The sequence below is a fragment of the Sycon ciliatum genome, chromosome 1 (assembly GCF_964019385.1).
Source record: "Sycon ciliatum chromosome 1, ocSycCili1.1, whole genome shotgun sequence".
Lineage (NCBI taxonomy): Eukaryota > Metazoa > Porifera > Calcarea > Leucosolenida > Sycettidae > Sycon > Sycon ciliatum.
In genome coordinates this window covers 34,212,126-34,239,889 of record NC_088643.1, presented here as the reverse complement: position 1 = coordinate 34,239,889, position 27,764 = coordinate 34,212,126, and the positions used below count along the sequence as shown (strand labels likewise).

General features: G+C 46.2%; 2 protein-coding genes across 2 annotated transcripts; both read left to right on the top strand.

The window, feature by feature from the left end:
• The first annotated feature begins 22,369 nt into the window (after positions 1 to 22,369).
• Positions 22,370 to 23,617, top strand: LOC135830915 (uncharacterized). The gene has a single exon (XM_065343139.1). It carries the CDS (start codon positions 22,370 to 22,372, stop codon positions 23,615 to 23,617), a length of 1,248 nt encoding a protein of 415 aa, XP_065199211.1.
• Positions 23,618 to 23,788: 171 nt separating this feature from the next.
• LOC135830906 (uncharacterized) lies at positions 23,789 to 25,549 on the top strand. Its single transcript, XM_065343128.1, has 2 exons — positions 23,789 to 24,433; positions 25,511 to 25,549. The coding sequence occupies exons 1-2, from the start codon at positions 23,789 to 23,791 to the stop codon at positions 25,547 to 25,549; spliced, it is 684 nt and encodes a 227-aa protein (XP_065199200.1).
• Positions 25,550 to 27,764: the final 2,215 nt, after the last annotated feature.

The following is a 27,764-nucleotide window of genomic DNA, read 5'->3' as shown; positions in this document are numbered from 1 at the left end:
GTGAGAAGATGGAAGCCCGGCTCCCTGACGACAAATTGGCTGACATCAAGCGCCTGATGACTGCAGCGAGCATCAACCCCACCATGTCTCAGCGCGAACTCGAATCTCTTCTGGGGAAACTCTCCTTCGCTGCAAGAGTCATCGTACCCGGTCGGGCATTTATGCGGCGCCTGTGGTCTATTTGCAGTCGCTACCAGCAGCCTCACTACCGCATCAGTCTGACTACCGAGTGCCAGGAAGATATCCAATGGTGGCTACGGCTCCTGGAACAATGGAACGGAAAATCATTCTTCCTGTTCCCAGATTGGACACCATCTCCAGACTTGGAGCTGTTCACTGATGCCAGTGGCACCCTGGGCTGGGGCGCATTCAACAGCGGCCGCTGGCTTCAAGGGACCTGGTCGCCTGAGCAACTCGCTCACAGCATTGAGTGGAAGGAGCTCTATGCGTTGGTCACAGCGTGCTGCACGTGGGGCAAGGAATGGCGCCAGCTTCGTATCACAATGCACTGTGACAACAAGGCTGTGGTAGATTTCATCCTCTCCGGCACATCCAAGTCACCGCCAGTGATGACCCTGATCAGGGAGCTGTTCTTTGTGTGCGCCCGCTTCAATTTCACCGTCACTACTGCTCACATTGCTGGCCAGTCAAACTGCATTGCCGATTTGCTGTCTCGTTTCCGCATGGAGGAATTTCGGCGTCTCGCCCCAGCTGCTCAAGCACAGCCAGACCGAGCAGTGCTGCCATTCCAGCCGATGTAATATAGCCCTGACATACAGGTACCGATTGTTATTGCTAAATTGCCGTATTTAGAACCTGCGTTGGATTTCGTCCATCTGCATGCCTACCTTTATCCATCTCGTGCCTTAATCACTTGTTCTTAGCTCTCGTGCATTGGTGGTAAACGCTGCCTGGGGTGCCGTGTGCTGGTTTTCTGGGAACAGCTTCCTTCAACTGGTTGCTTTGCTGCTACTATCTCTGCTTTAAATTGCATGCTATTGGTCGGCTGTTTGCGACGCCAATCAGTAGTCATTGCACCCGGTCGCGGGTACTATTGCCGCTCAAGCATGAGCGATTGCTTTGGCCGTTTGCAACGCCAATTGCTTCACCCTGGTTGGCTGTTTGCAACGTCGATCAGGGAACTTTGTACCCGGTCACGGGTACTGCTGCGGCTCAGTCGTGAGCGATCACTTTGGCTGTTTGCAACGCCAATTGATTCACCAGTTGATCGAAACCAGCACGCTGGTGTACCCCAATTATCCTCGTGCGGTGTTGTGATAATACGTGGGTATGCATGCAGCTTTGCCCTGTGACTTTCCATTGCATGTAGTCATTTGGCTCTCCCATTTCCTATACACTCCTCTGATGCATTCGGGTGCAAGCGCTAAATATTGGGTTAGCTTTTGGGCTAACCCTAGCTAGCGATAAGACTGATGCGCTGCTCTCTATCTCATGCTAGCTGCGACTGAGCTGGCCTTACACGTGCACTCAACTGCTGCGCATGCGCGCCCAAATGCGTGCCCAAATCGCCTTGGGTAGCTCTTGCTGTGCTGACTTTGGCTTGCGCTTTCCTTTGCAGTGTCACTGAGCAGCAACCGGAATTTGTTTGCCACCCACCCTCCCATTCCCACATTATATAGGTGGGAACAGCTTCCTTTAACTGGTTGCTTTGCTGTTGCTATCTCTGCTTTAAATTGCATACTATTGGTCGGCTGTTTGCGACGCCAATCAGTAGTCATTGCACCCGGTCGCGGGTACTATTGCCGCTCAAGTGCGGTGTTGTGAGAATACGTGGGTGTGCATGCAGCTTTACCCTGTGACTTTCCATTGCATGTAGTCACTTGGCTCTCTCATTTCCTATACACTGTTCTGATGCATTCGGGTGCAAGCGCTAATGTTTGGTTTCCTTGTAGGCCGCTGCCACGCGGGTTCAGTGACGCCGAACATTTGGCACTGCTGTGAATAGTTTAGTCGCAAATTGAAGAATCACGGGCAAAAAGGCCCAAAACTGGGAGATAGGATCTTTTCAGCTTTCAGCAGCCCTGGGGGAGTTGTTTATTGAAATGTGGCATTTTTTCTTGATGCACTTCCCTATGTCCAGCTATACAACAAGATCAGGCTGGCGATGGTCAGTTCTTGAGCTTCGGACGGGCAGAAAGGTGAAAAATGTCGCTTTTTGACCATTTATGCCCACATGTCTCTTTCAACGTACCTCTCTATAACATGACCCAGCTGTGATGTGAGTGTTCGCATTGATTTGATTGTTGGTTAGCTTGTAGGCCGCTGGCACCCGCATTCAGTGACGCCTAAAATTTGGCACTGCTGTGAATAGTTTAGTCGCAAAGTGAAGAATCACGGGCAAAAAGGCCCAAAACTGGGAGATAGGATCTTTTCAGCTTTCAGCAGCCCTGGGCGAGTAGCTTTTTGAATTGTGACATTTTTTCTTCGTGCACTACCCTATGTCCAGCTATACAACAAGATCGGGGTGGTAATGGTCAGTTGTTTAGCTTCAAACGGGCGGAAAGGTGAGAAATTGTCGTTTTTTGACCATTTGTACCCATGTGTCACTTTCAATGCACCTCTCTATAATATGACCCAGCTGTGATTTGAGTGTTCACATTGATTTGATTTTTGGTTTCCTAGTAGGCCGCTGGCACCCGCATTCAGTGCCGTCGAAAATTTTGCACTGCTGTTAATAGTTTAGTCCCAAAGTGAAGAATCACGGGCAAAAAGGCCCAAAACTGGGAGATAGGATCTTTTCAGCTTTCAGCAGCCCTGGGGGAGTTGTTTATTGAAATGTGGCATTTTTTCTTGATGCACTTCCCTATGTCCAGCTATACAACAAGATCAGGGTGGTGATGGTCAGTTCTTGAGCTTCAAACGGGCGGAAAGGTGAGAAATTGTTGTTTTTTGACCATTTGTGCCCATGTGTCACTTTCAACGTACCTCTCTATAATATGACCCAGCTGTGATGTGAGTGTTCCCATTGATTTGATTTTTGGGTTACTTGTAGGCCGTTGGCACCCGCATTCAGTGCTGCCGAAAATTTTGCACTGCTGTTAATAGTTTAGTCGCAAAGTGAAGAATCACGGGCAAAATGGCCCAAAACTGGAAGATAGGATCTTTTCAGCTTTCAGCAGCCCTGGGGGAGTTGTTTATTGAAATGTGGCATTTTTTCTTGATGCACTTCCCTATGTCCAGCTATACAACAAGATCAGGGTGGCGATGGTCAGTTCCTGAGCTTAGAACGCGCAGAAAGGTGAGAAATTGTTGCATTTTGACCATTTGTGCCCACGTGTCACTTTCAACGTACCTCTCTATAACATGACCCAGCTGTGATATGAGTGGTCGCATTGATTTGATTTTTGGGTTACTTGTAGGCCGCTGGCACCCGCATTCAGTGACGCCAAAAATTTTGCACTGCTGGGAATAGTTTAGTCGCAAAGGGAAGATTCACTTGTACCAAGCCCTAAATTTGGAGATAGGTTATTATTCAGCTTTCAGCAGCCCTGGGCGAGTTCTTTAGAGAAATGTGACTGTTTCTCTTAGTGCCCTTGTCTATGTCCAGCTACACAACGAGATGAGTATGGTCATTGTCATTTTCTGAGCTGCGAACGAGCATAAAGGTGAGAAAATGTCGGATTTTGACAATTTGTGCTCACCTTTGAATGTCAACGTACCTCTCTATAACATGAGCCAGCTGTAATGTCAGTGGTCGCATTGGTTTGATTTTAGGTTTGCTTGTAGGGCGCTGGCACCCACATTCAGTGACCCAGAAAATTTGGAACTGCTATGAATGGTCGAGGCGCAAAGTGAAGATTCACGGGTACCAAGCCCTAAACTAGGAGATAGGTTATTATTCAGCTTTCATCAGCCCTGGTCGAGTTCTTTAGAGAAATGGTACTGTTTCTCTTGGTGCCCTTGTCTATGTCCAGCTACACAACGAGATGAGTATGGCCATTGTCATTTTTTGAGCTGCGAACAGGCCGAAAGGTGAGAAAATGTCGGATTTTGAATTTCAACGTACCTCTCTATACATGAGCCAGCTTTAATGTGAGTGGTCGCATTGGTTTGCTTGTAGAGCGCTGGCAGCCACATTCAGTGACCCAGAAAATTTTGCACTACTGTGAACAGTTTAGTCGCACAGTGAAGATTCATGGGTAAAAAGCCCCAAACTTTGATATAGGTTATTATTCAGCTTTCAGCAGCCCTGGGCGAGTTCTTCAGAGAAATGGTACTGTTTCTTTTGCTGCCCTTGTCTATGTCCACCTACACAACGAGATGAGTATGGTCATTGTCATTTTCTGAGCTGCAAACGGGTCGAAAGGTGAGAAAATGTCGTATTTTGACCATTTGTGCTCACCCTCGAATTTCAACGTACCTCTCTATAACATGAGCCAGCTGTAATGTGAGTGGTCGCATTGGTTTGAATTTTGGTTTGCTTGTAGGGCGATGGCACCCACATTCTGTGACCCAGAAAATTTGCCACGCCTGTGAATAGTTAAGTCGCAAAGTGAAGATTCATGGGTACCAAGCCCTAAACTAGGAGATAGGTTATAATTCAGCTTTCAGCAGCCCTGGGCGAGTTCTATAGAGAAATGTGACTGTTCTTCTTTGTGCCCGTGTCTATGTCCAGCCACACAACGAGATGAGGATGGTCATTGTCGTTTTCTGAGCTGCGAACCGGGAGAAAGGTGAGAAAAATTTGACCATTTGTGCTCACCTTTGAATTTCAATGTACCTCTCTATAGGGCTTGAAAGTGATGACGTCAAAAACGGCCTGGGAGTAGTAAATTGACATCAGATTTCTATTTTGGATCCACTAAGGTGTGACTTTGCTATTGCCTCAGTATGTGGGTGCATAGCAACCCACTCATGTCGTATGCAGGTGCAACTTTTACTTCGCCACCAGTTGTCACCCCGCCCCCACTAGCCAAATCAGTCAGTTTCACTGGCAACATCACCTTGCTGTGAGTGAGACCGCTTGAAATGTGCTTGGATCCATACAAAAACTGGATCCAGGTGGATCCAGTTTTCGAATTTTTCAAATTGTTGCTATGCCATTGCTATGGAGTGACGTAGCACTTTCAAGCCCTATAACATGAGCCAGCTGTATGTCCGTGGTCGCATCGGTTTGATTTTTGGTTTGCTTGTAGGGCGCTGGCACCAACATTGAGTGACCCAGAAAATTTGGCCCTGCTGTGAATAGATTAGTCGCAAAGCGATGATTCATGGGTAAAAAGCCCCAAACTTTGAGATAGGTTATTATACAGCTTTCAGCAGCCCTGCGCGAGTTCTTTAGAGAAATGTGGGTCTTTTCTGGGTGCCCTTGTCTATGTCCAGCTACACAACAAGATGAGGATGGTTATTGTCAATTTCTGAGCTGCGAACGGGCAGAAAGGTGAGAAAATGTCGGATTTTGGCCATTGTGCTCACCTTTGAATTTCATCGTCCCTCTCTAGAACATGACTCAGCTGTAATGTCAGAGGTCGCATTGGTTTGATTTTTGGCTTGCTTGTAGGGCACTGGCACCTACATTCAGTGACCCAGAAAATTTGGCACTACTGTGAATAGTTTAGTCGCAAAGTGAAGATTCACGGGTACCAAGCCCCAAACTTGGAGATAGGTTATTATTCATCTTTCAGCAGCCCTGGGCGAGTTCTTTAGAGAAATGTGACTGTTTCTCTTTGTGCCCTTGTCTATGTCCAGCTACACAACGAGATGAGTAAGGTCATGGTCATTTTCTGAGCTGCGAACGGGCATAAAGGTGAGAAAATGTCGGATTTTAACCAATTGTGCTCACCTTTGAATATCAACAAACCTCTCTATAACATTAGCCAGCTATGATGTCAGTGCTCGCATTGGTTTCATTTTTGGTTTGCTCGTAATGCAGAAAATTTTGCACTGCTCTAAATAGTGTAGTCGCAAAGTGAAGATTCACGGGTAAAAAGCCCCAAACTTGGAGATAGGTTAATATTCAGCTTTCAGCAGCCCTGGGCGAGTTCTTTAGAGAAATGGTACTGTTTCTCTTGGTGCCCTTGTCTATGTCCAGCTACACAACGAGATGAGTATGGTCATTGTCATTTTCTGAGCTGCGAACGGGCCGAAAGGTGAGAAAATGTCGTATTTTGACCATTTGTGCTCAGTTTTGAATTTCAACGTACCTCTCTATAACATAAGCCAGCTATAATGTGAGTGGTCGCATTGATTTGATTTTTGGTTTGCTTGTAGGGCGCTTGCACCCACATTCAGTGACCAAAGAAATTTGCCACGGCTATGAATAGTTTAGTCGCAAAGGGAAGATTCACGGGTACCAAGCCCTAAACTAGGAGATAGGTTATTATTCAGCTTTCAGCAGCCCTGGGCGAGTTCTTTAGAGAAATGTGAATTTTTTTCTTGGTGCCCTTGTCTATGTCCAGCTACACAACGAGATGAGTTTGGTCATTGTCATTTTCTGAGCTGCGAACGGGCCGAAAGGTGAGAAAATGTCTGATTTTGACCATTTGTGCTCACCTTTGAATTTCAACGTACCTCTCTATAACATAAGCCAGCTGTAATATGAGTGGTCGCATTGGTTTGATTTTTGGTTTGCTTGTAGGGCGCTGGCACCCACATTCAGTTACCCAGAAAATTTGGCACTGCTGTGAATAGTTAAGTCGCAAAGTAAAGATTCACGGGTACCAAGCCCTAAACTTTTAGATAGGGTATTATACCGCTTTCAGCAGCCCTGCGCGAGTTCTTTAGAGAAATGTGACTGTTTTTCGTTGTGCCCGTGTCTATGTCCAGCTACACGAGGTGAGGATTGTCATTGTCATTTTCTGAGCTGCGAACGGGCAGAAAGGTGAGAAAAAGTCGGATTTTAACCATTTGTGCTCACCTTTGAATTTCAACGTACCTCTCTATAACATAAGCCAGCTGTAATGTGAGTGGTCGCATTGGTTTGATTTTTGGTTTGCTTGTAGGGCGCTTGCACCCACATTCAGTGGTCCAGAAAATTTGGCACTGCTGTGAATAGTGTAGTCGCAAAGCGAAGCTTCATGGGTAAAAAGCCCCAAACTTTTAGATAGGCTATTATTCAGCTTTCAGCAGCCCTGCGGGAGTTCTTTAGAGAAATGGTACTGTTTCTCTTGGTGCCCTTGTCTATGTCCAGTTACACAACGAGATGAGTATGGTCATTGTTATTTTTTGAGCTGCGAACGGGCCGAAAGGTGAGAAAATGTCGTATTTTGACCATTTGTACTCACCTTTGAATTTCAACGTACCTTTCTATAACATGAGCCAGCTGTAATGTGAGTGGTCGCATTGGTTTGATTTTTGGTTTGCTTGTAGGGCACTGGCACCCACATTCAGTGACGCAGGAAATTTGCCACGGCTGTGAATGGTTTAGTCGCAAAGGGGAGATTCACAGGTACCAAGCCCTAAACTAGGAGATAGGTTATTATCCAGCTTTCAGCAGCCCTGGGCGAGTTCTTTAGAGAAATGGTACTGTTTCTCTTGGTGCCCTTGTCTATGTCCAGCTACACAACGAGATGAGTATGGTCATTATCATTTTCTGAGCTGCGAACGGGCCGAAAGGTGAGAAAATGTCGGATTTTGACCATTTGTGCTCACCTTTGAATTCCAATGTACCTCTCTATAACATGAGCCAGCTATATTGTCAGAGGTTGCATTAGTTTGATTTTTGGTTTGCTTGTAGGGCGCTGGCACCCACATTCAGTGACCCAGAAAATTTGACACTGCTGTGAATAGTTTAGTCGCAAAGTGAAGATTCACGGGTACCAAGCCCTAAACTTGGAGATAGGTTATCATACAGCTTTCAGCAGCCCTGGGCGAGTTCTTTAGAGAAATGTGACTGTTTCTCTTTGTGCCCGTGTCTATGTCCAGCTACACAATGAGATGAGTATGGTCATTGTCATTTTCTGAGCTGCGAACGGGCAGAAAGGTGAGAAAATGTCGGATTTTGACCAATTGTGCTCACCTTTGAATATCAACATACCTCTCTATAACATTAGCCAGCTATGATGTCAGTAGTTGCATTGGTTTGATTTTTGGTTTGCTTGTAGAGCGCTGGCACCCACATTCAGTGACTTAGAAAATTTGGGACTTCTCTGAATAGTGTAGTCGCGAGGTGAAGATTCACGGGTAAAAAGCCCCAAACTTGGAGATAGGTTATTATTCAGCTTTCAGCAGCCCTGGGCGAGTTCTTTAGAGAAATGTGACTGTTTCTCTTGGTGCCCGTATCTATGTCCAGCTACACAACGAGATGAGGATGGTCATTGTCTTTTACTGAGCTGCGAACGGGCATAAAGGTGAGAAAATGTCGGATTTTGACCAATTGTGCTCACCTTTGAATATCAACATACCTCTCTATAACATTAGCCAGCTATGATGTCAGTGGTCGCATTGGTTTGATTTTTGGTTTGCTCGTAGGGCGCTTGCACCCACATTCACTGACTTAGAAAATTTGGCACTGCTCTGAATAGTGTAGTCGCGAGGTGAAGATTCACGGGTAAAAAGCCCCAAACTTGGAGATAGGTTATTATTCAGCTTTCAGCAGCCCTGGGCGAGTTCTTTAGAGAAATGTGACTGTTCCTCTTCGTGCCCTTGTCTATGTCCAGCTACACAACGAGATGAGTATGGTCATTGTCATTTTCTGAGCTGCGAACGGGCCGCAAGGTGAGAAAATGTCGGATTTTGATCATTTGTGCTCACCTTTGAAGTTCAATGAACCTCTCTATAACATGAGCCAGCTGTAATGTCAGAGGTCGCATTGGTTTGATTTTTGGTTTGCTTGTAGGGCGCTGGCACCCACATGCAGTGACCCAGAAAAGTTGGCACCGCTGTGAATAGTTTAGTCGCAAAGTGAAGATTCACGGGTACCAAGCCCTAAACTTTGAGATAGGTTATTATACAGCTTTCAGCAGCCCTGGGCGAGTTCTTTAGAGAAATGTGACTGTTTCTCTTGGTGCCCGTGTCTATGTCCAGCTACACAACAAGATGAGGATGGTCATTGTCTTTTACTGAGCTGCGAACGGGCATAAAGGTGAGAAAATGTCGGATTTTGACCAATTGTGCTCACCTTTGAATATCAACATACCTCTCTATAACATTAGCCAGCTATGATGTCAGTGGTCGCATTGGTTTGATTTTTGGTTTGCTCGTAGGGCGCTGGCACCCACATTCAGTGACGCAGGAAATTTGGCACTGCTCTGAATAGTGTAGTCGCAAAGTGAAGATTCACGGGTAAAAAGCCCCAAACTTTGAGATAGGTTATTATACAGCTTTCAGCAGCCCTGGGCGAGTTCTTTAGAGAAATGTGACTGTTTCTCTTGGTGCCCTTGTCTATGTCCAGCTACACAACGAGATGAGTATGGTCATTGTCATTTTCTGAGCTGCGAACGGGCCGAAAGGTGAGAAAATGTCGTATTTTGACTATTTGTGCTCACCTTTGAATTTCAACGTACCTCTCTATAACATGAGCCAGCTGTAATGTGAGTGGTCGCATTGGTTTCATTTTTGGTTTCCTTGTAGGGCGCTGGCACCCACATTCAGTGACCCAAAAAATTCGGCACTGGTTTGAATAGTTTAGTCGCAAAGTGAAGATTCATGGGTACCAAGCCCTAGACTAGGAGATAGGTTATTATTCAGCTTTCAGCAGCCCTGGGCGAGTTCTTTAGAGAAATGTTACTGTTTCTCTTGGTGCCCTTGTCTATGTCCAGCTACACAACGAGATGAGTATCGTCATTGTCATTTTTTGAGCTGCGAACGGGCATAAAGGTGAGAAAATGTCGGATTTTGACCAATTGTGCTCACCTTTGAATATCAACATACCTCTCTATAACATTAGCCAGCTATGATGTCAGTGGTCGCATTGGTTTGATTTTTGGTTTGCTCGTAGGGCGCTGGCACCCACATTCAGTGACTTAGAAAATTTGGGACTTCTCTGAATAGTGTAGTCGCGAGGTGAAGATTCACGGGTAAAAAGCCCCAAACTTGGAGATAGGTTATTATTCAGCTTTCAGCAGCCCTGGGCGAGTTCTTTAGAGAAATGTGACTGTTTCTCTTGGTGCCCGTATCTATGTCCAGCTACACAACGAGATGAGGATGGTCATTGTCTTTTACTGAGCTGCGAACGGGCATAAAGGTGAGAAAATGTCGGATTTTGACCAATTGTGCTCACCTTTGAATATCAACATACCTCTCTATAACATTAGCCAGCTATGATGTCAGTGGTCGCATTGGTTTGATTTTTGGTTTGCTCGTAGGGCGCTTGCACCCACATTCACTGACTTAGAAAATTTGGCACTGCTCTGAATAGTGTAGTCGCGAGGTGAAGATTCACGGGTAAAAAGCCCCAAACTTGGAGATAGGTTATTATTCAGCTTTCAGCAGCCCTGGGCGAGTTCTTTAGAGAAATGTGACTGTTCCTCTTCGTGCCCTTGTCTATGTCCAGCTACACAACGAGATGAGTATGGTCATTGTCATTTTCTGATCTGCGAACAGGCCGAAAGGTGAGAAAATGTCGGATTTTGACCATTTGTGCTCACCTTTGAATTTCAACGTACCTCTCTATAACATGAGCCAGCTGTAATGTGAGTGGTCGCATTGGTTTGATTTTTGGTTTGCTTGTAGGGCGCCGGCACCCACATTCAGTGACTGTTTCTCTTTGTGCCCGTGTCTATGTTCAGCTCCACAACGAGATGAGGATGGTCATTGTCATTTACTGAGCTGCGAACAGGCATAAAGGTGAGAAAATGTCGGATTTTGACCAATTGTGCTCACCTTTGAATATCAACTTACCTCTCTATAACATTAGCCAGCTATGATGTCAGTGGTCGCATTGGTTTGATTTTTGGTTTCCTTGCAGGGCGCTGGCACCCACATTCAGTGACGCAGAAAATTTGGCACTGCTCTGAATAGTGTAGTCGCAAAGTGAAGATTCACGGGTAAAAAGCGCCAAACTTGGAGATGGGTTATTATTCAGCTTTCAGCAGCCCTGGGCGAGTTCTTTAGAGAAATGTGACTGTTTCTCACACAACGAGATGAGTACGGTCATTGCCATTTTCTGAGCTGCGAACAGGCCGAAAGGTGAGAAAATGTGCTGGGCGCTGGCACCCACATTCAGTGACCCAGAAAATTTGCCGCGGCTGTGAATAGTTTAGTCGGAAAGGGAAGATTCCCGGGTACCAAGCCCTAAACTAGGAGATAGGTTATTATTCTGCTTTCAGCAGCCCTGGGCGAGTTCTTTAGAGAAATGTGACTTTTTCTCTTGGTGCCCATGTCTTTATCCAGCTACACAACGAGATGAGTATGGTCATTGTCATTTTCTGAGCTGCGAACGGGCCGAAAGGTGAGAAAATGTCGTATTTTGACCATTTGTGCTCACCTTTGAATTTCAATGTACCTCTCTATAACATAAGCCAGCTGTAATGTGAGTGGTCGCATTGGTTTGATTTTTGGTTTGCTTGTAGGGCGGTGGCACCCACATTCAGTGACCCAGAGAATTTGGCACTGCTGTGAATAGTTTAGTCGCAAAGTGAAGATTCACGGGTACCAAGCCCTAAACTTTGAGATAGAGTATTTTACAGCTTTCAGCAGCCCTCGGCGAGTTCTTTAGAGAAATGTGACTGTTTTTCGTTGTGCCCGTGTCTATGTCCAGCTACACAACGAGATGAGGATGGTCATTGTCATTTTCTGAGCTGCGAGTGGGCAGAAAGGTGAGAAAAAGTCGGATTTTGACCATTTGTGCTCACCTTTAAATTTCAACGTACCTCTCTATAACATGAGCCAGCTGTAAGGTCAGTGGTAGCATAGCTTTGATTTTTGGTTTGCTTATAGGGCGCTGGCACCCACATTCAGTGACCCAGAAAATTTGCCACGGCTGTGAATAGTTTAGTCGCAAAGCAAAGATTCATGGGTAAAAAGCCCCAAACTTTGAGATAGGTTATTATTCAGCTTTCAGCAGCCCTGCGCGAGTTCTTTAGAGTAATGTGGGTCTTTTTCTGGGTGCCCTTGTCTTTGTCCAGCTACACAACGAGATGAGTATGGTCATTGTCATTTTCTGAGCTGCGAACGGGCCGAAAGGTGAGAAAATGTCGTATTTTGACCATTTGTGCTCACCTTTGAATTTCAACGTACCTCTCTATAACATAAGCCAGCTGTAATGTGAGTGGTCGCATTGGTTTGATTTTTGGTTTGATTATAGGGCGCTGGCACCCACATTCAGTGACCCAGAAAATTTGCCACTGCTGTGAATAGTTTAGTCGCGAAGTGAAGATTCACGGGTACCAAGCCCTAAACTAGAAGATAGGTTATTATTCAGCTTTCAGCAGCCCTGGGCGAGTTCTTTAGAGAAATGGTACTGTTTCTCTTGGTGCCCTTGTCTATGTCCAGCTACACAACGAGATGAGTATGGTCATTGTCATTTTCTGAGCTGCGAACGGGCATAAAGGTGAGAAAATGTCGGATTTTGACCATTTGTGCTCACCTTTGAATTTCAATGTACCTCTTTATAACATGCGCCAGCTGTAATGTCAGAGGTCGCATTGGTTTGATTTTTGGTTTGCTTGTAGGGCGCTGGCACCCACATTCAGTGACCCAGAAAATTTGGCACCGCTGGGAATAGTTTAGTCGCAAAGTGAAGATTCACGGGTACCAAGCCCTAAACTTTGAGATAAGTTATTATACAGAATTCAGCAGCCCTGGGCGAGTTTTTTAGAGAAATGTGACTGTTTCTCTTTGTGCCCGTGTCTATGTCCAGCTACACAACGAGATGAGGATGGTCATTGTCTTTTACTGAGCTGCCAACGGGCATGAAGGTGAGAAAATGTCGGATTTTGACCAATTGTGCTCACCTTTGAATTTCAACGTACCTCTCTAACATGAGCCAGCTGTAATGTCAGTGGTCACATTGGTTTGATTTTTGGTTTGATTGTAGGGCGCTGGCACCCACATTCAGTGACTCAGAAAATTTGGCACTGCTGTGAATAGTTTGGTCGCAAAGCGAAGATTCAGGGGTAAAAAGCCCCAAACTTTGAGATAGGTTATTATTCAGCTTTCAGCAGCCCTGAGCGAGTTCTTTCGAGTAATCTGGGTCTTTTTCTTTGTGCCCTTGTCTATGTCCAGCTGCACAACGAGATGAGTATGGTCATTGTCATTTTCTGAGCTGCGAACGGGCCGAAAGGTGAGAAAATGTCGTATTTTGACCATTTGTGCTCACCTTTGAAGTTCAACGTACCTCTCTATAACATGAGCCAGCTGTAATGTGAGTGGTCGCATTGGTTTGATTTTTGGTTTGATTATAGGGCGCTGGCACCCACATTCAGTAACCCAGAAAATTTGCCACTGCTGTGAATAGTTTAGTCGCAAAGGGAAGATTCGAGGATACCAAGCCCTAAACTTTGAGATAGGTTATTAGTCAGCTTTCAGCAGCCCTGGGCGAGTTCTTTAGAGAAATGGTACTGTTTCTCTTGGTGCCCTTGTCTATGTCCAGCTCTACAACGAGATGAGTATGGTCATTGTCATTTTCTGAGCTGTGAACGGGCCGAAAGGTGAGAAAATGTTGGATTTTGACCATTTGTGCTCACCTTTGAATTTCAATGTACCTCTCTATAACATGAGCCAGCTGTAATGTCAGAGGTCGCATAAGTTTGATTTTTGGTTTGCTTGTATGGCGCTGGCACCCACATTCAGTGACCCAGAAAATTTGGCACGTCTTTGTGGTCCACTTTCACGATAATAACACACACAGAAGTATCTGCTGTGAGCACGGTGGCTCGGCAATGGCTTTATTTATTGATATTATATCCACTTCCTGTTTTTTTTTCTTCTTTTTTTTTCATAATTGGATGCATAGAGATAAGAAAAATAAGCACAAGATACTGCTGCTAGTCGCACAGCAAAGCACACAGAAACGACAAGATGTTACAAGTACAATGAATGTAACAACACCCGTCCAAGCTAAAGGACCTACATCCCTGCCCCAGGACGGTATCTTGAAAAAACCCACACACTCACCACACGGTCATCATCCAGCTTCAGTTCAATCACAATACAGTAGTATTCTTCCCATGCAGATTCAATTGAACTCCCCTGGCACTAGCTATACAATCTGAAGCTGTACGTAACCATACAAAGGCCCGCGACGCACACAACACCCCTACGTTTTTAAACTAAAAAAGAAATGCAGTCGTAACTGCCACAGCCACATGGCCAATAAGAAAGCCGATAAGATTATATCGATAAACACACACCCAGAAGTCAGGGGTGGGAGGGTGGGATACAAACTGCACCAACGAAAAGCCACTGCGAAGTGACAGGAATGCGGTCAAGCACAACATTTTTGCTGAAGCAAAAAGTTGCAGGGAAATCCAAAAATCAGTGCGATTTTACATGAGCCCCAAATGTTCAAGTTACCCACAAAGACACAAGCTTTCCAACTCTCTTTGGCCGTTGGAAAGCGTACCTGCTGTGAATAGTTTAGTCGCAAAGTGAAGATTCACGGGTACCAAGCCCTAAACTTGGAGATAGGTTATTATACAGCTTTCAGCAGCCCTGGGCGAGTTCTTTAGAGAAATGTGACTGTTTCTCTTTGTGCCCGTGTCTATGTCCAGCTACACAACGAGATGAGGATGATCATTGTCATTTTCTGAGCTGCGAACGGGCATTAAGGTGAGAAAATGTCGGATTTTGACCAATTGTGCTCACCTTTGAATATCAACATACCTCTCTATAACATTAGCCAGCTATGATATCAGTGGTCGCATTGGTTTGATTTTTGGTTTGCTCGTAGGGCGCTGGCACCCACATTCAGTGACGCAGAAAATTTGGCACTGCGCTGAATAGTGTAGTCGCAAAGTGAAGATTCACGGGTAAAAAACCCCAAACTTGGAGACAGGTTATTATTCAGCTTTCAGCAGCCCTGGGCGAGTTCTTTAGAGAAATGGTACTGTTTCTCTTGGTGCCCTTGTCCATGTCCAGCTACACAACGAGATGAGTATGGTCATTGTCATTTTCTGAGCTGCGAATGGGCCGAAAGGTAAGAAAATGTTAGATTTTGACCATTTGTGCTCACCTTTGAATTTCAATGTTCCTCTCTATAACATAAGCCAGCTGTAATGTGACTGGTCGCATTGGTTTGATTTTTGGTTTGCTTGTAGGGCGCTGGCACCCACATTCAGTGACCCAGAAAATTTGGCACTGCTGTGAATAGTTTAGTCGCAAAGTGAAGATTCACGGGTACCAAGCCGTAAACTAGGAGATAGGGTATTATACAGCTTTCAGCAGCCCTGGGCGAGTTCTATAGAGAAATGTGACTGTTTTTCGTTGTGCCCGTGTCTATGTCCAGCTACACAACGAGATGAGGATGGTCATTGTCATTTTCTGAGCTGCGAACGGGCATAAAGGTGAGAAAAAGTCGGATTTTGACCATTTGTGCTCACCTTTGAATTTCAACGTACCTCTCTATAACATGAGCCAGCTTTAATGTCAGTGGTCGCATTGGTTGGATTTTTGGTTTGCTTGTAGGGCGCTGGCACCCTTATTCAGTGACCCGGAAAATTTGGCACTCCTGTGAATAGTTTAGTCGAAAAGCGAAGATTCATGGGTAAAAAGCCCCAATATTGGAGATAGGTTATTATTCAGCTTTCAGCAGCCCTGTGCGAGTTCTTTAGAGTAATGTGGGTCTTTTTCTGGGTGCCCTTGTCTATGTCCAGCTACACAACGAGATGAGTATGGTCATTGTCATTTTCTGAGCTGCGAACGGGCAGAAAGGTGAGAAAACGTCGTATTTTGACCATTTGTGCTCACCTTTGAATTTAAACATACCTCTCCATAACATTAGCCAGCTATGATGTCAGTGGTCGCATTGGTTTGATTTTTGGTTTGCTTGTAGGGCGCTGGCACCCACATTCAGTGACGCAGAAAATTTGGCACTGCTCTTAATAGTGTAGTCGCAAAGTGAAGATTCACAGGTGAAAAGCCCCAAACTTGGAGATAGGTTAATATTCAGCTTTCAGCAGCCCTGGGCGAATTCTTTAGAGAAATGTGACTTTTTCTCTTGGTGCCCTTGTCTATGTCCAGCTACACAACGAGATAAGTATGGTCATTGTCATTTTCTGAGCTGCGAACGGGCCGAAAGGTGAGAAAATGTCGGATTTTGACCATTTGTGCTCACCTTTGAATTTCAACGTACCTCTCTATAACATGAGCCAGCTGTAATGTGAGTGGTCGCATTGGTTTGATTTTTGGTTTGCTTGTAGGGCGCTGGAACCCACATTCAGTTACCCAGAAAATTTGGCAGTGCTGTGAATAGTTTAGTCGCAAAGTGAAGATTCAGGGGTACCAAGCCCTAAACTAGGAGATAGGTTATTATTCAGCTTTCAGCAGCCCTGGGCGTGTTCTTTAGAGAAATGGTACTGTTTCTCTTGGTGCCCTTGTCTATGTCCAGCTACACAACGAGATGAGGATGGTCATTGTCATTTTCTGAGCTGCGAACGGGCCGAAAGGTGAGAAAATGTTGGATTTTGACCATTTGTGCTCACCTTTGAATTTCAATGTACCTCTCTATAACATGAGCCAGCTGTGATGTGAGTGGTCGCATTGGTTTAATTTTTAGTTTGCTTGTAGGGCGCTGGCACCCACATTCAGTGACCCAGAAAATTTTCCACGGCTGTGAATAGTTTAGTCGCAAAGTGAAGATTCACGGGTACCAAGCCGTAAACAAGGAGATAGGGTATTATACAGCTTTCAGCAGCCCTGGGCGAGTTCTTTAGAGAAATGTGACTGATTTTCGATGTGCCCGTGTCTATGTCCAGCTACACAACGAATGAGGATGGTCATTGTCATTTTCTGAGCTGCGAACGGGCAGAAAGGTAAGAAAATGTCGGATTTTGACCATTTGTGCTCACCTTCCAATTTCAACGTACCTCTCTATAACATGACACAGCTTTAATGTCAGTGGTCGCATTGGTTTGATTTTTGGTTTGCTTGTAGGGCGCTGGCACCCACATTCAGTGACCAAGAAAATTTGGCACTGCTGTAAATAGTTTAGTCGCAAAGTGAAGATTCATGGGTAAAAAGCCCCAAACTTTGATATAGGTTATTATTCAGCTTTCAGCAGCCCTGGGCGAGTTCTTTAGAGAATTAGTACTGTTTCTCTTGCTGCCCTTGTCTATGTCCATCTACACAACGAGATGAGGATGGTCATTGTCATTTTCTGAGCTGCGAACGGGCCTAAAGGTGAAAAAATGTCGTATTTTGACCATTTGTGCTCACCTTTGAATTTCAACGTACCTCTCTATAACATGAGCCAGCTGTAATGTGGGTGGTCGCATTGGTTTGAATTTTGGTTTTCTTGTAGGGCGCTGGCACCCACATTCAGTGACCCAGAAAATTTGGCACTGCTGTGAATAGTTTAGTCGCAAAGCGAAGATTCATGGGTAAAAAAACCCAAACTTTGAGATAGGTTATTATTGAGCTTTCAGCAGCCCTGCGCAATTTCTTTAGAGAAATGTGAGTCTTTTTCTGGGTGCCCTTGTCTATGTCCAGCTACACAACGAGATGAGGATGGTTATTGTCAATTTCTGATCTGCGAACGGGCATAAAGGTGAGAAAATGTCGGATTTTGGCCATTGTGCTCACCTTTGAATTTCATCGTCCCTCTCTATAACAAGACCCAGCTGTAATGTCAGAGGTCGCATTGGTTTGATTTTTGGTTTGCTTGTAGGGCGCTGGCACCCACATTCAGGGACCCAGAAAATTTGCCACTGCTGTGAATAGTTTAGTCGCAAAGTGAAGATTCACGGGTACCAAGCCCCAAACTTGGAGATAGGTTATTATTCAGCTTTCAGCAGCCCTGGGCGAGTTCTTTAGAGAAATGTGACTTTCTCTTTGTGCCCTTGTCTATGTCCAGCTACACAACCAGATGAGTATGGTCATTGTCATTTTCTGAGCTGCAAACGGGCATAAAGGTGAGAAAATGTCGGATTTTGACCAATTGTGCTCACCTTTGAATATCAACAGGCAGGCAGGCATAGTGGAATGGTCTAAGACCATGATTGAGAAACAGAGGGTACCAGGTTCAAGTCCTGCTTGGAAGCGGAAGGAATTTTTCCAGCCGTGCTGCGACCCACAGTTAATTGGGAACTCGTGGCCTGGCACGAGGGTAACATGGATGCAGCTAATGGGATTTCGGTCTTTGACCACTTGGTGGTGGGTCTGATCTACTCACCTCCCACCGTTTAGGCGCTGCATCTGCGCCTTTGATCCTAGAGGGTGGTGGCGTTCCCACGGCGGATGCGGAAAACTCGGCTTCCAGCCGAGTCTCACGCGAACCGTGAAATTTATTTTATTTTTGAATATCAACATACCTCTTTATAACATTAGCCAGCTATGATGTCAGTGGTCGCATTGGTTTGATTTTTGGTTTGCTCGTAGGGCGCTTGCACCCACATTCAGTGACGCAGAAAATTTGGCACTGCTCTGAATAGTGTAGGCGCAAAGTGAAGATTCACGGGTTAAAAGCCCCAAACTTGCAGATAGGTTATTATTCAGCTTTCAGCAGCCCTGGGCGAGTTCTTTAGAGAAATGTGACTGTTTCCCTTGGTGCCCTTGTCTATGTCCAGCTACACAACAATATGAGGATGGTCATTGTCAATTTCTGAGCTGTGAACGGGCATAACGGTAAGAAAATGTCGGATTTTGACCATTTTTGCTCACCTTCCAAATTCAACGTACGTCTCTATAACATGCCCCAGCTGTAATGTCAGTTATCGCATTGGTTTGATTTCTGGTTTTATTGTAGGGTGCTGGCACCCACATTCAGTGACTCAGAATATTTGGAACTGCTGTGAATAGTTTAGTCGCAAAGTGAAGATTCACGGGTACTAAGCCCTAAACTTGGAGATAGGTTATTATACAGCTTTCAGCAGCCCTGGGCGAGTTCTTTAGAGAAATGTGACTGTTTTTCTTTGTGCCCGTGTCTATGTCCAGCTACACAACAAGATGAGGACGGTCATTGTCATTTTCTGAGCTGTGAAGGGGCAGAAAGGTTAGAAAATGTCGGATTTTAACCATTTGTGCTCAACTTTGAATATCAACATACCTCTTTATAACATTAGCCAGCTATGATGTCAGTGGTCGCATTGGTTTGAATTTTGGTTTGCTTGTAGGGCGCTGGCACCCACATTCAGTGACCCAGAAAATTTGCCACTGCTGTGAATAGTTTAGTCGCGAAGTGAAGATTCACGGGTACCAAGCCCTAAACTAGAAGATAGGTTATTATTCAGCTTTCAGCAGCCCTGGGCGAGTTCTTTAGAGAAATGGTACTATTTCTCTTGGTGCCCTTGTCTATGTGCAGCTACACAACGGGATGAGGATGGTTATTGTCAATTTCTGAGCTGCGAACGGGCGTAAAAGAGAGAAAATGTCGGATTATGACCAGTTGTGCTCACCTTTGAATTTCAACGTACCTCTCTATAACATGAGCCAGCTGTAATGTCAGTAGTCACATAGGTTTGATTTTTGGTTTGCTTGTATGGCGCTGGCACGCACATTCAGTGACCCAGAAAAACTGGCAATGCTGTGAATAGTTTAGTCGCAAAGTGAAGATTCATGGGTAAAAAGCCTCAAACGTTGATATAGGGTATTATTCAGCTTTCAGCAGCCCTGGGCAAGTTCTTTAGAGAAATGTGGGTCTTTTTCTGGGTGCCCTTGTCTATGTCCAGTTACACAACGAGATGAGGATGGTCATTGTCATTTTCTGAGCTGCGAACGGGCAGAAAGGTTAGAAATAGTCGGATTTTGACCTTTTGTGCTCAACTTTGAATGTCAACGTACCTCTCTATAACATGAGCCAGCTGTAATGTCAGTGGTCGCATTGGTTTGATTTTTGGTTTGCTTGTAGGGCGCTGGCACCCACACTCAGTGACTCAGAAAATTTGGCACTGCTGTCATGAATGTCACCACATCATGAAGACTACTTCATATCAATTTGAAGTTGCAAGTATAGACTCCCGCATTGCATGATCATATCGTAATTAATCAACAGACAGTCCAACTTGCCATAACATTTTATTATCATATTCCAAATACATTTGAGTTGGGACTTACGATGTCCAACGACGACTCTGATTACCCAGCTGATGGCACGCGTACATTGTGAATCCGAGTATTCCCAATGTCGCCTCCATCTCATCATATAATTATACTCTCCTGCATGTTTGTCTTTGCTGCTCATCACAAACTACTTAAATCTGAACTTGTTTTCTTCTTCTCTGAATGCACTCGTTGCTGCCGAGATTTGTTTTCTTGTAGTTGCATCATTGCATTCCGCATGATCCGCGCTTGCATGATGCACGCACGCACACACACACAAACATACGGTTGTTGTTGGCAAGTTTTGCCAATGATTATGGTTGAAGGTGAAGTTTTTAGAAAGGAAACTGTGGTATGAGAATGAGTCTGATGAGTCTGTCTTCCCCTACCGTTCTCGACATGGTGCTGTAGAGACCAGGATTTGGAACCAACGCGTCCAACAACTTTCGTTTTGTTACGATGGACGGAGAGGTTGAACAGACAACAACGAACGATGGAGAGGAGTCCTTGGATCAGACGACTGAGAAGCAAAGCACATCTCACGTCCTGGACCAAGTGGTTTACAACGACCTAGTCAAAAAGCGAGGCAGGGCCAAGGGAAGGGTGACGCAAGTAAGGAGGAGGATCGAACATGAACTCCGTAAAACGGAGGAGAAATTCGTTAGTCTGTTGTCACTTCAGAGTGATGTTGAGAAAATCCTACCCTTGATTGACACAGTGAACGACCTGTCCGAGCAGATTGGTACCCTGCTGGAGAACTGCAAGGCAGACGAGCGTGTGGAAGACGCACTAATTGATTTGGAAGCCTGGGATGATGGCTTTGACCACGAATGCACAAGTGTGTCGGACGCACGTGCACTACTCGACTATAGAGGGGTAGGGACACATTCACCAGTGGTGACGGAGCTTGCTGCAGAGGTAGCAACACCCCAGAAGGCCACCCGGCACGATACAATACAGGAGGTAGTGGTCGTGGACAGTGATGGGACGGACAGGCCCACGGGCGAACTGCTGGAATCAAAGGAATTGCCGGCAACAAGCACGGGCGACACGGAATCTGCTGCAGGCAGACTGGACAGCCCTAGCACGGGTGTGGAGGCAAGGCGTAGCACAATGTCCACAGGCACGGACATCAGAGCTACTACTCAGAACCCTGTGGCTCAGGCTCAGCATACGGATACAACACAGGCCCAGCCAACTGTCCCGACACCAACCAATTCCCCGGACATGATACAGGCCATGGCATTAGCGGCAGCCCACGCTGCAACCGCGGCAGCTGGCCTCAGTACTGCCCCACAGCCATCACGCCTCAACGTCCAGCTGCCAAAGCTGACTCTACCGTCCTTTTCTGGCAAGGTGATTGAGTGGCCGGAGCGATTCCAGTCTTCCATCGACAACCAGCCCATTGCGGATGTCAGCAAGTTCTCATACCTGAAATCTTGCCTTTCCGGCGATGCGGCGAAGGCCATAGCGGGCATCTCGTTGACAAGTGCAAACTATACCACCATCAAGGATCTGTTGAAGACGAAGTATGGCTCAGCGGAGATCATCATTGCATCCCTGTACAGCCGTTTGGAAGCACTACCGGCACCACCCAACAGGCCCATGGAGATCCATCGAAGTTTCGAGACCGTGGAGTGTCTCCTACGACAGCTATGGATGCCAAGGAAAGGGCACAGGGCGACAGTGTCAACGTTCTTGGAATCACGTGGCACACCAAGGATGACAGTCAACAGCTCGCTTGTCCTCGAACCCAACCCAGCACCGACCCGGTTTGGACTAAGCGCGCTGTCCTTAAGTATGCTGCATCATTGTACGATCCATTGGGACTGGTTGCTCCGGTCACATTTCGTATCAAGGTCTTCTTACGCTCTCTGTGGCAAGCTGGTATGGACTGGGACACTGTCTTGACTGGACACCTACTGGACACCTGGCTGACCCTCCATGCAGCCTCGAGCGAGGTCAGCTCGTTATCGTTCCCCAGGCAAATCAACCCAATTGCTAATGGAACCGATGCTACCTACCAGCTACACGTCTTCACCGATGCGTCACAACTGGGCTTTGCAACTGTGGTCTACCTCCGCACAACCATAGCCATGATGACAACCTGTGAGCTCCTCTTCGCCAAGACACGTCTTGCACCGCTGAAGTCCAAGGACGGCAAGCCTAACGGTCTCACCCTGCCACGGCTGGAACTACTTGGCGTGACGATTGGTTCACGGGCAGCCCGATTCTGCAAAGATGAACTCGATCTCCCACTTACCAACATCACCCTATGACGGACGCGCGTTGTGTTCTGCATTGGATCAAATCATCCAAGCCACTGTCCGTATTCGTGGCCAACCGTGTGTCAGAGATTCGTACTTGCGGCGAGTTCTTGTCCTTCCGCCATGTTCCTGGAGAGTGCAACCCTGCTGATGTCGCTAGCCGAGGCGGTTTGGTGGCCGATCTTCAGGAGTCATGGTGGCACGGTCCGGACTGGTTACGTACCACATCAGATCAATGGCCAGACGAGGACCTCACACTCTCAGCTGACGAATCCGACCTAGCCAGCAAGGAGGAGCAAGCACCAACGCTTCATACCGCAAGCCTGGTGACTGGTGGCAGCGATCGTGCTACTGACCAACCTAGTCCACACACCATTCCATCTGGCCTCGGCAGCGTGCTTACGAGAACAAGCAGTTTGAGGAAGGTCCTGAAAATCACTGCTCTGTGCATGAAGTTCCTGAAGAAACTGCGTCCCAACTCACCACGTCTCTCTCAGATCAGCAACAGCTACGACATCGTGTCACAAGACATACAGGCTGCGCGAGATTGGTGGACTCGAATGGTACAACGCGAGGCCTTCCCTGACATCTTCAAAGCTATCAAGACCAATGCCAAGCACAGTTCAGTTGCTAACCTTGGTGTTGTGATTGACGACAACGGCATACTGCGATGCGCCGGAAGACTGAGCAACGCTGAACTACCAACTGACCAGAAACTACCGAAGCTGCTACCAACGTATCACGCGTTCACGAAGCATGTTATCAGCGAAGTCCATGGACGGCTTCTGCATGCAGGTGTTCGACACACCCTGGCCCAGACAAGGCAAGAGTTCTGGATCATACGTGGCCGTGCTATCGTTCGCCGTATCCTGGATCAGTGCTCGGTTTGCCGAAGACACGAAGGGCGTCCGTTCAAGTTGCCGTCCATGCCCCCATGGCCCAAGGAACGGATTACCAGAGCACTTCCATTCACGTACGTTGGTCTTGACTACCTCGGACCGCTATTGATCCGCACCGGCACGGAGAAAGGCAAGGTATGGATCAAACTAGTAACCTGCCTTACCACACGAGCTGTACACCTGGACATAGTCTCTGGCCTATCTGCAGCAGCCTTCTTGAACAGCATGAGACGGTTCGCAGCGAGACGAGGCAAGCCAAAGTCTATTGTGTGTAACAACGCACCCCAGTTCAAGTTGGTACGCTCTGTCCTGGACGATCATCTGAAGCTGATTCTTGCCAACCCAGACCTGCTATAGTATCTCTCAACGGAGAATATCGAATGGAGCTTCACAACAGAGTTTGCGCCATGGAAGGGCGGTGTGTACGAGAGGCTGGTGAGCATTGTCAAGAGAGCCTTGAGGAAGAGTCTTGGAAGGTGCCTCCTGACTCTAGACCAGCTCGAAACCCTGACAGCCGAAGTGAAAGGCATGATCAATACGAGGCCGCTCACATATGTTGACGACGACGATGTGTCCTCATTCTCACCCCTTACACCGTCACATTTCCTCTGTGGAGGAAGAACGGCAACCGGTTTTCAGACGGACAGCGACGAGGAGGACGGTCCGGAGACACCAGCAGCCAAGGTCACGAGGATGTGGAAACGGCAACAGATACAACTGGATGTAGCATGGAAGGTGTGGGAAGATGAATACCTCCCTGCTCTGCGCGAAGCATCAATGAGTCAACACCGACAGTCACGGAGTAGCATCTCTCGGACACCAACAGTCGGAGAAGTGGTCGTAATCCAAGAGACCGGCCAGCCACGTGGAAGTTGGAGACTCGGCAGAGTGGTAGAAATCTTACCTGGAGTCGATGGCCAAGTCAGAGCTGTCAAGCTGAAGACGGCTAAATCGAAGGCAGTGTTGTCGAGACCGATCAGCAAGCTCTATCCGCTCGAGCTGCACGTTGTCGATGACGTCGGAGCAGTGGAGGCTGGTGATATGGAACACCGCCCGGCACCGGCGACGGCTATGGAACAGGCAATGGCGGACGAAGCTGCTCCAACCATGTTCCAGCCTAGGCGGGCAAATCGCAAAGCAGCAGAGAAGGCCCGTGAGCGTATCGCAGAGTGGGTAAGATAACTTTCGTTGTCGGGAATGTCATGAATGTCACCACATCATGAAGACCACTTCATATCAATTTGAAGTTGCAAGTATAGACTCCCGCATTGCATGATCATATCGTAATTAATCAACAGACAGTCCAACTTGCCATAACATTTTATTATCATATTCCAAATACATTTGAGTTGGGACTTACGATGTCCAACGACGACTCTGATTACCCAGCTGATGGCACGCGTACATTGTGAATCCGAGTATTCCCAATGTCGCCTCCATCTCATCATATAATTATACTCTCCTGCATGTTTGTCTTTGCTGCTCATCACAAACTACTTAAATCTGAACTTGTTTTCTTCTTCTCTGAATGCACTCATTGCAGCCGAGATTTGTTTTCTTGTAGTTGCATCATTGCATTCCGCATGATCCGCGCTTGCATGATGCACGCACGCACACACACACATACGGTTGTTGTTGGCAAGTTTTGATTATGGTTGAAGGTGAAGTTTTTAGAAAGGAAACTGTGGTATGAGAATGAGTCTGATTAGTCTGTCTTCCCCTACCGTTCTCGACAACTGCTGTTAATAGTTTAGTCGCAAAGTGAAGATTCATGGGTAAAAAGCCCCAAACTTTGAGATAGGTTATTATTCAGCTTTCAGCAGCCCTTTGCGAGTTCTTCAGAGAAATGTGGGTCTTTTTCTGGGTGCCCCTGTCTATGTCCAGCTACACAAGGAGATGAGGATGGTTATTGTCAATTTCAGAGCTGCGAACGGGCGTAAAGGTGAGAAAATGTCGGATTTTGGCCATTGTGCTCACCTTTGAATTTAATCGTCCTTCTCTATAACATGACCCAGCTGTAATGTCAGAGGGCGCATTGGTTTGATTTTTGGTTTACTTGTAGGGCGCTGGCACCCACATTGGATGACCTAGAAAATTTGGCACTGCTGTGAATAATTTAGTCGCAAAGTGGAGATTCACGGTTAAAAAGCCCCAAACTTGGAGATAGGTTATAATTCAGCTTTCAGCAGCCCTGGGCAAGTTCTTTAGAGAAATGTGACTGTTTCTCTTGGTGCCCTTGTCTATGTGCAGCTACACAGGGAGATGAGGATGGTTATAGTCAATTTCTGAGCTGCGAATGGGCGTAAAAGTGAGAAAATGTCGGATTTTGACCAGTTGTGCTCACCTTTGAATTTCAACGTACCTCTCTATAACATGAGCCAGCTGTAATGTCAGTAGTCACATTGGTTTCATTTTTGGTTTGCTTGTAGGGCGCTGGCACCCACATTCAGTGACCCAGAAAAACTGGCACTGCTGTGAATAGTTTAGTCGCAAAGTGAAGATTCATGGGTAAAAAGCCCCAAACTTTTGATATAGGTTATTATTCAGCTTTCAGCAGCCCTGGGCGAGTTCTTTAGAGAAATGTGGAGCTTCTTCTGGGTGCCCTTGTCTATGTCCAGCTACACAACGAGATGAGGATGGTTATTGTCAATTTATTGTCATAAAGGTGAGAAAATGTCGGATTCTGACCATTTTTGCTCACCTTCCAATTTCAATGTACCTACCTATAACATGAGCCAGCTTTAATGTCAGTGGTCGCATTGGTTTGATTTTTGGTTTTTTTGTAAGGCGCTGGCACCCACATTCAGTGACCCAGAAAATTTGGCACTGCTGTGAATAGTTAAATCGCAAAGTGAAGATTCATGGGTAAAAAGCCCTGTGGGCACAAATGGGCAAAAAGCGACAATTTCTCACCTTTCTGCCCGTTCGAAGCTCAAGAACTGACCATCGCCACCGTGAACTTGTTGTTTAGCATGACATAGGGAAGTAAACCAAGACAAAATTCCACATTTTAATAAACAACTCGTCCAGGGCTGCTCAAAGCTGATATCAAACTTTCTCTAAGTTTTGGGCCTTTTGTCCTCGATTCTTCACTTTGCGACTAAACTATTCACAGCAGTGCCAAATTTTTGTCGTCACTAAATGCGGGTGCCAGCGGCCTACAAGCAAACCAAAAATCAAATCAATGTGACCACTCACATCACAGCGGGGTCATGTTATAGAGAGGTACGTTGAAAGTGACAAGTAGGCACAAATGGGCAAAAAGCGACAATTTCTCACCTTTCTGCCAGTTCGAAGGTAATGAACTGACCATAGCCACCCTGATCATGTTGTTTAGCCGGACATAGGGAAGTGAACCAAGAAAAAATTCCACATTTCAATAAACAACTCGCCCAGGGCTGCTCAAAGCTGATATCAAACTATCTTGAAGTTTTCGGCCATTTTGCCCGTGATTCTTCACTGTGCGACTAATCTATTCACAGCAGTGCCAAATTTTCATCGTCACTGAATGCGGGTGCCAGCGGCCTACAATCAAACCAAAAATCAAATCAATGCGACCACTCACATCACAGCTGGGTCATGTTATAGAAAGGTACGTTGAAAGTGACACGTAGGCACAAATGGGCAAAAAGCGACAATTTCTCATCTTTCTGCGCGTTTGAAGCTGATGAACTGACCATAGCCACCCTGATCTTGTTGTTTAGCTGGACATAGGGAAGTGAACCAAGAAAAAATTCCACATTTCAATAAACAACTCTCCCAAGGCTGCTCAAAGGTGATATCAAACTATCTCGAAGTTTTGGGCCTTTTTGCCCGTGATTCTTCACTTTGCGACTAAACTATTCACAGCGGTGCCAATTTTAGGCGTCACTGAATGCGGCTGCCAGCGGCCTACAAGCAAACCAAAAATCAAAACAATGCGACCACTCATATCACAACTGGGTCATGGCCAGCAATCGAGGCCATCTGAGAGTTGTAATTTTTGTACTCCTCCGAGGTGTGATTTTTGGCGTGCTGGGCCAAGCACAAGGATGCTATCTGCAAAAAAACTGCAGAAAATGGTTGTTGTTTTATCCTTTGTTGTAATCTTTGTTTCTAGTCTAAGCTTGTTGCTCTTTGGAGCAGAAACGCTGAAATTGACTATTTTCTGCATGTACTCATACATGTACTCATGACTCAGGCATGCAGTCTCACTCGTTTTTTAGCTCTTTTTCTGGAATGGATGCTGCTCTGCGCCCCTTGGTGAACCTTTCCTGCGCTCGTCGAGCAGCTGAAAAGGACCACTGGTATGTCTGGTTCCTAGTTTGAGAGTGGAGAGTCGACTTTTGTGCCTTGAAAAAGGAGTAGAGAGCGATACAGGTACGTCTGTGGCTTATCTTTGAGTGCTCCTCGTACATTTTTGATCGTGATAGAAATTTTCAGACCAAAGTCAGACCAAAGTCAGCGCGATGATGGCCGTACAGTTTTCTTGTGGATTTTTTAGTTGTTTCATCTCGTATCTATG

Coding starts and splice junctions, on each gene's coding strand:
- LOC135830915 (XM_065343139.1), top strand. CDS start 22,370: ATGACGGACGCGCGTTGTGTTCTGCATTGGATCAAATCATCCAAGCCA.
- LOC135830906 (XM_065343128.1), top strand. CDS start 23,789: ATGATCAATACGAGGCCGCTCACATATGTTGACGACGACGATGTGTCC. Junction 24,434..25,510: donor GTGAGCGTATCGCAGAGTGG/GTAAGATAACTT, acceptor GTCTATGTGCAG/CTACACAGGGAGATGAGGAT.